Below are 9,549 nucleotides of genomic sequence, written 5' to 3' on the forward strand. Positions count from 1 at the left end.
CCTAAATGTGAGACTCAAAATTTACGCTAAAGAACAAATAAAGATAAATAAGGTCGAATGCAGAGAATATAAAAATCCAAAATGGGGTAACTAAGCAGGAACACACAATGGCACATTGACAGACACCCGGAAGAAGGAAAAAGGGAAACTGAGGCTACGCATAAACACAAAGTAATCAAGAAGAGTACAAGCAGCAGGGTAACAACGCACAGCTGAAACAAATTAAGACAATAACAAGGAAAGACAAACCAACGGTGAGGCACAAGAGGCTAATAACTAACAGAAGAAAACAGGAAGTCACTAAAAGGGGAATCACATAACATACAAGAGGGTACTAAACACAAGGAGTCGAACAGTAATAAAACTCCAGTCCAACGAAAATACTAAACAAGACACAAAATGTCAAACAGAAGCTAAACCAAAGAGCATAAACTAAAACTCGATGTGAGAAAAATCTACAGACAAATGGAAACTAATAGGCAGCAAATATGCTTATAAAATATAGCCTACAGCATTTCAGTATGTCTCTGCTAATTTTATATGCAGTGGTTCTGTACATGATAATTATAGAAGTTACTAAATAGAAAATAAACAGTGTCTGCTCTTTATGTTTGAGAGGCATGAAGTCTCCCGGGAGCCTGTCTGCCACTGAATAAAAACAAACAACATAACCCAAATATAATTCTGCACTGTTTTTATATGTAGTAGTATTTCAGTATGCCTGACTGTGATGTCAGTGTGCAAATGGAAAATTCTGGGCCTTTGAGTTATTGCGTTGGCCCAGTCTAGTGATAATATACTGATTACTATATTGATATGTAACCAGTACAGAGAGGAGAAATAATTATGATTCATTCATTGCTCATTATTCTTTTCAAAAGATCAAACTGTCATACAGCAACCAGATCTCTGTTTAGAGCACTTGCTCTGGCTGGGCTGACCCAGCGAGGCTGTGATTGAGGTCACAGCTCGGACTTTGTCTGCAGTTGTGGTGACACGTATGATGCTATATGTTGCTTTACTGTAACTTGCTTGCTTTCATTTGATGTAACTGAAGTCACCAGTATATCTCAATCAGGGTTTCACCAAATATAAACTTAGGCCACCCCCACCTCCCTCCAGCCCTTGAAATTGAACTTGCTGTTCTGGTCCCTTGACCACTATAGCAGTGCAGCTTTGCTGTAATAGTTTTGTGTTCATACAAAACTATTTTTAGAAAGCCAAGTTTTATTTAGTGTTTTTTCTGATCACTTCAATTTCACCACTACAAAAAAGAAAACAATATATCATAAACTAGTCTTAATAACAGAGACGCATAAATCTCATAGATCAGAACCACTGGTGGTCAGCTAAAACATAACCCTGGCTGTGTGTAGCCCAGAGGTAAAACAAAGTTATTTAGGAAAAAAATCCCTCCGGTGCTTTATTTTTTATTTTATTTGTTTAATCTAATGTCCACAAATGCTTAAAGAGCACCACGAGTACTTCGGCAGCTTTAAAAACCTGTAAGTGCATCTCACTCTGAAATTACCACATTTTCTCTGTTTTAACTACATGGAAGTTTTGTTTAGCCACCAGATCAGTAGCTTCCTGCGCTGCTTAAGCTCACTGGGATGAGTCGGCGACCACAATGCCGAGAGCGCGTAAAAATAATTTGCGGCATGCCTCCCCCCTCTTTCTGTCCACTGTTCCTATTTGAAAAAGGCTAAAAAAAATAGCTTATAGCTTGCTAGCTGTCCGTCAGACTCCTGTTGGCTGTACTCTTGATGAGAAATATAACCCAGCTAATAGCTTAAGGGGAATAACAGCTGCCTGTTATTTCAGTTGGATGTCTGCTGATAACAAAGTTAGGCGTTACCCGTGAGAGACAATTATGACAAATAAGAAGCAAGCAAACAGGTGGGATTTCTATTGCTCACTCTTTATTGAATGCAAATTGTTTCCGAACATAGTCCAAGTTCCAATTTACTTTTGCTTATCTGATGTTGCTTCGTAATTGATGTTAAATAGCTGGTTAAGTTATTTTAAAGTAGTGTGATATTATAAAAAGAGTTCATCTGCAGTCAGCTGCTGTCTCTCTGTTGACACTGAATGTTTCTTTGAGTTTGTCTTTGAGCCACTGGGACTGGCTGCCTGCCTGGCCAGCAGCACTGTCAGGCAATGAGCCAGCAACCTGCTACAGCCGGGGTGGCTGGCTGCTGACTCAAAAACACACTGAAACACAAGCCAAATCCAAGAAAGGGGTCACAGCTACTGTTTTTGTAAATCCTATGCAATAGTTCTGTTTTTATCTCTATGAGGTTAGACTGTCACACTTTATTAGCAAAGCCCCAAAAAACCTTAAGCATGGACACAGAGGCCCAGGGGTGGGCAATCTTCATGGTTCAAGTCAGAGAAGTGTTTTTTATCTTTGTGAGCACTGTGTCAAAGAATAAAGCAAAGACTTTGTTCAAAATGCTGTTATTCATCTGTTTTAATCAATTTTACGTGTAAAAATATTAAAAACAATGTCAGGGTTCTGAAGGTTAATGGAACAAAAACAAATTGTGGGCACAGTATGGAAGAACATGACTACATCTGCTCACACGGCAAAACAGATCATCTTATACTTCACTCTTTCCGTTTGGAGGCAGACTGTGGCCTACAGTTTGTAAAGGCAGTGTGTGATATGATGACAGAGAAGTTTAATTGTAAATTCTGCATTAACACCAGTGAAACATTGAGACACCGGACACACATCTGTAGCTCAGTCACAGTTTTGCATAACATTAACAGATTTCTGAACTGAGAGTGGTGGGCAAAGGTGAGCGTGTGTTGTTATCGTCACTGACCCACATGTGTGCGTTTTATTCTTTGTATACTTTCTCAGGAAAGTACCAAACAGCGAACTGCACAAACACCACAGCATCGTGTTCTGTGAAGTTAAACAGCATGAATGGACTGTATGGAAAAAATTGTACTCCTACTTTAGAATGTTCTTTATGTGGCTGCAATGGGAATGGTCAGCAACTTAGAGCTGACAGCTGATTCTGTAGGAACAAAAAGTGGAGAGGGGGGGAGGTTTGCATGCTGCACACACTTGAAAAGTTCTCATTTTGAAAGGGCTGCGCACCTTGAGCCGTTAGTTCCCAGCAATAACGTTACATCGTCAGCAGGCATGTATGACAGTACTGAAAAAGAAATAACACATTTGTTTCTTGGTCGATGAAGCTGTACGCTAGATTCGTCCTTCTGTGTTTCACAGTCAGTCAGACATGTATTGTCTTTGTGGAGAATGGGCTCTGCCTGCTCTGGCGATGATTTTATGAGGCGGAGGTGGGCAAGACATGGACAGCAGCCCTGGAACCTGCTGCTCCTCCTCTTCATCTGAGGGGGTTCTTGTTGCCATGGGCTTCAGTAGAGGACCTATGGGATGAGGGGAATGGGTTGGCAGGAGATTTCGAGGAAGCACAAGGGGCTTGAGGATGCCAGAGCCGCTAGTAGCTGGTCTGTTGAAATACGAATAGCCTCTCATCGTATGAAGGGCGTATGCAGGGATCAGAAAGGAGTTAGAAGGCTGGTGACTGGGCAGGACAGAAGAGTCTCTACCACCCCAGTAGTAGTTTCTCTGCAGGGATTGTTGGTGGGTGCTGGTGGTGCTTACAGGCTGGCTGCTGCTGTTGAAATGGCATTGCAGTGGATTACTTTGTTGGCCTGTGTACGCTGCAGGGTGAACCAAGCCAAAGTGAAGCTTGATGGCCATTAACTCAGCACTGAGCCTGGCGTTTTCTTCTTTCAGAGCCATGAGATGAGTCTCCAGCACATAGTCATTCATCCTTCTCTTCTCCCGTGACCGCTTGGCAGCTTCGTTGTTCTTGCGACGTTTCTCCCAGTAGAGCTCATCCTTCTTTTCTTCAGGTATGAACTCCCTCTTGCGACGGGGTCCTTTACGTACCAGATCGTTTTCCATGTGTAAAACATGGTTTTCTTGGCCCCCGTGAAAAGCTAGCGGTAGGGACTCCATGCTAAATGAAGAGCGAGTCACAACAGAGACCTGAAATCGAATAGAGGAGAGCAGTTAGTGGAGCTGAAGCGAGCAGCTGAGTAAGCAATGAGTTCTTTATCAGGAAACTACTCTGCAGTTTTTTAATGAATAATGAGACAAATTTTAACAAACTGTCAATGTGACACCGCTCTACACTCCTGCAAAGGTTGGTCAGAATTCAATAAAGACGTTTTGAAATATCACGTTTACAGAATGACGCACGTGCAAACGCTACCAAAAACGTCCTTGGTGGAGGTAATTATAGATATAGCTTTACATTAAACAAACAGGAACCACAAAATATTTATGCTTTGAGGTTCTTTTCAAATAACATGACGATTTCCTGTATCCTTACAGCTGTACTGTGCGCTGTCAACATATAGAAAGTACCGTGTGAAGATTTAAAATATGTCACATTTGACCTCTGACCTCTCCTTCAAGGTCAATAGATAAGTCGACGTGATAATAGTGCTGCGTAGAGCTGTTTAAAACTGTTTCTAATTACCGTTGTTTATATTGACAGCATAAGGGAATATGAGAAATGATATAGGGGGATTCAAAATATTACTTTGGACTTCTGACCTCTTCTTCAAGGTCAAACTTCAGTAAAATGTCTTATGTTTAAAATTCTGCTGCCTGTTTGTCCTGACAACATTTAGGAGATGATTGTGGTATTTGAGGATTCTGAGTATCGTTTGCATCCAAATATCACGTCACATTTGACCTCTGATCTCACTTTTAATTTCATATCTGCCTTTCTTTCAAGATGATCCTCAAATATGTTAAATATTTAAAGAAAGTATCGTCAAGAGAGAGAATGAGCTAATCAGAGATATGCTGCAGAATATAGTTAGTTATTTACAAATCAGTACCCGTTATCCATTACATATTTTAAATGCACTTTAAAGGAACGAGGAAAACAAGGTGAACATACACCAAATGCAATCCTAGTCCCTTAAAAGGAAGTCGCGCGCACAGAGCGAGCTGCCTCGGTGAAGGTTTGAACGCTCTGAGTGATTCTTGTCATTAAACACATTTATAATCTGAATATGTCTTACATTTGGATTCTTACACTTACGGATGCAGTTTCAGGGTCTGGTTAAAGAAAACAGCAGACACTTCTCCATATTTTTGTCACATTGTTAGGGCAAGCTGTTTAATCGCACCACTGAGAAAACAGATTAGCCGCTGATGACAACGGCATGCTGTTGCAGTGCTAGTCCCTAATCTTATAATGTGTTGAGTAATAGAGGCACATATACTTTGTGTATTTGCAACTTTGTGTTTGTTTGTCTCGCTTTAAGCATATAAATGGCTAATGTTCAGATATAAAGGGCTTTTTAAAAAATCGGATATAATTGTATAAAATGCTGCACGTGCCTGTAGAGGCTGTCCATCTATGGCAGACCATTTTCATACCATTATGTTTTTTTTCCTCTCCAAAAATATTTAGAGGCTATTACAGTTCAGTACTTTATTACACTCTGTCTAGCACCTCGAGACCCACAACCCCCTTTCCTGAACTAGCCTCACCACCTACCTGTCTCAATATGAAACGTATGAAAATAATAAGGCTGGAAACAATACATAGAATGGCAAGATTGTGGCTTTGTGTGTTAGCTCCATATTCCATACTGAGTCATCAGTGTGCTTTGTCTGCATCATGGCTGATGAGGAGCCAAATTAGAGGAGTTTGCATTTGTGATTTTACAGATCTGTGTTGTCAAAACCAAATAAAAATACTCGTCGAGCCTTTCTCTTTTTACTTTTATATCTGTGAAACCAAATAAAACGCTTCTTAATGGAAACTTTTCACGCGAGGTTTTACGCGACCGAGAAGATGCTGTCGCACCAAGCGGCTTTTAGTTCAGCTGAGGTGACCTAAGCTCGGCGTATGCAAATTACGCATAGGTATCTTTAGTTAACGTGAAGTCAAACAATGCTTCATGTTTCTCACTTTGTCTCCCCCTCATCTTCCTCTTTGATCGCCTTGTCCTTCTAGTCACTGCTTCCCCTCTCCAGCACTTTCATCTTTGTGCGTCACTTTGTTGCGTGAACAAACGTGCAGCCAGTAAGAGTTTGTCCATTTTGCTGTACATCTACCTCGAATCCTTCTTTAAATGAATAGAATAGGAGGAATACTGACTGCTGCTAATGAATTATCTTTTATTCACGTGGGTTTGTGGGTGGTTTTTATGGGAAGCTGTGCAAGATGGGTGAACAATGTGTTAAAAACCACAGCCAGCCTCCTGTACGTGCAATCAGAAACACACATAGACTCATACAGGCTAGGCTTACACTTATCTCTTTTAACTCATTGATGTTTCATTCACACCTTATTCTTGCTCACAATATAATACCTGATAAGTGTTTTTTTTAAATCATACACTGCACAGTACTTTATGATAGTAGTCAATTGTGACACCTCATAGAAGAGCTGCAAAAAAAGCTGTCACTCAGGATGTCACACATATAGCATGCTCTTAAATGCAAACAATAACTTCACAGCTTATTACTTACCGTGCAATGCCCTGCAAGGCTGTAGAATGGCCTTTTTTTAATTTCAGTTGTACAAAATGAAAGTACTTTCTTAGCATGTCGAGTGACCGTACAGTCAGACTTTGCCAGAGGCAACAAAACTGTAGTTTCAAAGAGGCCATGTACCGTGTGTGTAGTGGTGAGAGTACACATTGGTTAAAAATATTCAAACCTTTGCCCAGAGAAACCCCGTGTGTTTCTGTGTGAGAACGTGCACACCTGCAAACTGGTGTCTGACACAAAAACTACTTGTTGTACATTAAAAAAAAAAAGAAAAGCAACAGCAGGAAGAGCGAAAACAATAATCACAAAGGAAGACACAGACAAAGAGAAAATAAAAAAAGAGAGGGTTCCTGAGTGAAATCTCTCTTGAGGCCAACCCCGCTCTCTACTCTGCTGCACATTTGCACCTGTTTCTTATCGACTAATTATAGCCCGCCTGCTTTTTAGTAAGGAACTCTCAGACTTCTTCTTTTGGTGTCTATCCGTTTTCTCACACTCTAACATCTGTTGCTGTGTTGCTCTGTACCCTGCCAAGCTTTGTTAAAATAAGTGCTCATAGGAAAAGTTGGTCAGTCCATATTCTGTGGCTTTCCACCTCAATGTACTCTATTCACATCACCTTGAAACTGCCATTAGTATGAGAGAATTCCCTGTTGGGTGGATAAAGAACTCGCCTCCGTTCTTGCTTTTAACCGTCTTGTAATGCAATGCATTTCTTGATGAGCAGATAAAATACAAACTACCATCCTCACAATGCTTTGCATGCAGTAAATATGTTCCGAAACGTCAGGCGTTCTGCCTTTTTTGTAATTTTCCTGACTTTACGTGAAAAATATTTTTTCCTCATTGTTTAGTCAGCCATACCGACATAAACATTTTATTATTCAAGTGTCACAAATTATGATTCGTATCACAAAATAAACATTTAGCTGACTGGCTATAACATTTGCATAAATGTGCTAGACTTGTGATCGCACTACTTTTTGAAACCTTTTGGATTTATACTTGAAGTCTTCCGGTCGCTCATAGCGAGCGTTACTAGCAACCGCTGCTACCAAAGTGCTTGACCTTTATTTACTTCTGAGTGGACAGTGAACCTTCACTTACTAGTAAAATCATTTTATGCTTTCATAAAACACACTTTCACTTTCTGCAAACTTGTGATGTTTGCAGCTCCGATCAAACTCAGGCTTCATACGGGCAAAATGTCCCAACTATATCACGTGTAAAATATTACTAAGTGACCAAGACGCGGGTATCGTCATTGCAGTAAGTAGAATTTTATTAAAAATGTTCAGCTTTGGGTGAGACCACTTCTTAGTCTGAGAAGTATGCACGATGATGGATTGGTAACTTATGAATTAATAAATGTTTAAAAACTCCCACTTTCTCATATCTACAGCACAGCGCAGCATCTAAGAGCGGGCCAAGACATTTTCCTCCACATCATGGTCGAATTGATTGGATCAGAAGCGATTCATTCGTGACATTGTTTTTGAGAACATCACGATTAGTTGTCCCATTTTTTAAGACTTCAGTTTGATACGGATTTGCTAAAATTGCACGAAGTATCCAGTTTCGCCTTCCCTCGCAATGGTAAAGAATCCCTCCAAAAATGGGGATCTGCATGCGGGGCTAGCTCGGCTTCAAAAGTCAACGATCTCTGAGTTGGGCCGAGCCCCACGTTTGGTCATTTTCATGCAAATCCATCCCGGACTTTTTGAATAATTCCACTAGCAAATAGAGAAACATACAGATACAAACTGAATTACTCACGTAAACACAACTGCAGGGATGACATACAACAATTCACATGAGCTATAGATCATCCAACATCATATCTTACTGTTGTTCTGTGCTCTATTCTAACTTTGTATATCTTTTCACCTTTCATGAAACAAACGTTCGTTTTTTCTGAGATAGCTAAATAACCTCCAGAGCGTTTGTATTCTGATATAACTGTGAGGTCATTGCAGAACATCAAAAAGTATTTTTTATTCCTAACCTTGGTAGATTATTTAAAAAAATACAGCTAACAGAAATACGTCGTTTGCTGTAGAGAAGCTCCATGTACACAACTGTGCTCCTCTTGCGCATAGTTACACAGTGCAAACACTTCCTCTTCCTCAAACAACTGTCACCAGATAATAGAATATAGAATAAATACCTGATTTCATTTTGAATTAAGAAAATGACACTTTACAAGTCTGGCTGCTTAATTCTGCTTTTGGTCGCGAGTGAAGTGAAACGATTCAAAGGTTTGCTGAGCTGACAATTTCACAGAATACACAGTTATGTTTTGCTGTGATCACAGCAAGACCAGTTGTGCACGCGTTGATAAATGTCCGTCCCTTAGTCACTAACACCTCAACCATTTCCTTCATTCGGTCTTTTTACTTTTAACATACATGGTCAGTGCCAGTATATGTGAGAAAATGTGCTTCAGGCCTTACCTTCTGCAAGCGTATCCACAAGATCTGCTGCCGTCGAGCTGCCAGTGAACTGTTTCAGAGAGGTCTCGCTCTTGCCCTAATGTACAACTTAGAGTGCCGAACTCTTCTGTTAGACACTGTCAAGCAATTAATGCACATATGAGTCGAGTGGGGATCATAATACTTTGTTGCTTTCAGTCCTACCCACTCACCTCTCTCTTTTTTGCTTTGCTCTCAGCCTTTTTTAACGCGCTGTTTTCCTGTCTTTAACTCTGGCTGTCCACCTCTGTTGTCGCATGAAAAGTGTCTGACTGCTTTCCTTGATGTCGATCATATTGTGGTGGTAGTGGCTTGCCCACACAGGGGTCTCCCCTGTATGATGCTGCTTTCAATTTTAGGCATATTTGGTCGATAGCATGCCAAAACTAAATGAAAACATGCATCTAATGCCCTAGAGTTTAGTAAAGCTATATGATTTTTTTTTTAAATCTCTAGAGTAAATGCATTGTTAGCGTCTTTACAGCATTTTGTTCGTACTGCAGCTGTACTATG

At 40.4% G+C, this 9,549-nt stretch overlaps 1 protein-coding gene across 1 annotated transcript; it reads right to left on the reverse strand.

Annotated features, from left to right (window-relative positions):
• Positions 1–2,962: 2,962 nt before the first annotated feature.
• Positions 2,963–9,183, reverse strand: nfil3-4 (nuclear factor, interleukin 3 regulated, member 4). Its single transcript, XM_085265590.1, has 2 exons — positions 9,019–9,183; positions 2,963–4,033 (listed from the first exon to the last, which is right to left on the reverse strand). The coding sequence occupies exon 2, from the start codon at positions 4,001–4,003 to the stop codon at positions 3,245–3,247; it is 759 nt and encodes a 252-aa protein (XP_085121716.1). The 5' UTR covers positions 4,004–4,033; positions 9,019–9,183; the 3' UTR covers positions 2,963–3,244.
• Between the last annotated feature and the right edge of the window lie 366 nt (positions 9,184–9,549).

The sequence above is a fragment of the Mchenga conophoros genome, linkage group LG23, assembly GCF_057382185.1.
Source record: "Mchenga conophoros isolate Kocher_MC1m ecotype Shallow Benthic linkage group LG23, M_conophoros_male_GT1.1, whole genome shotgun sequence".
Taxonomy (NCBI): Eukaryota; Metazoa; Chordata; class Actinopteri; order Cichliformes; family Cichlidae; genus Mchenga; species Mchenga conophoros.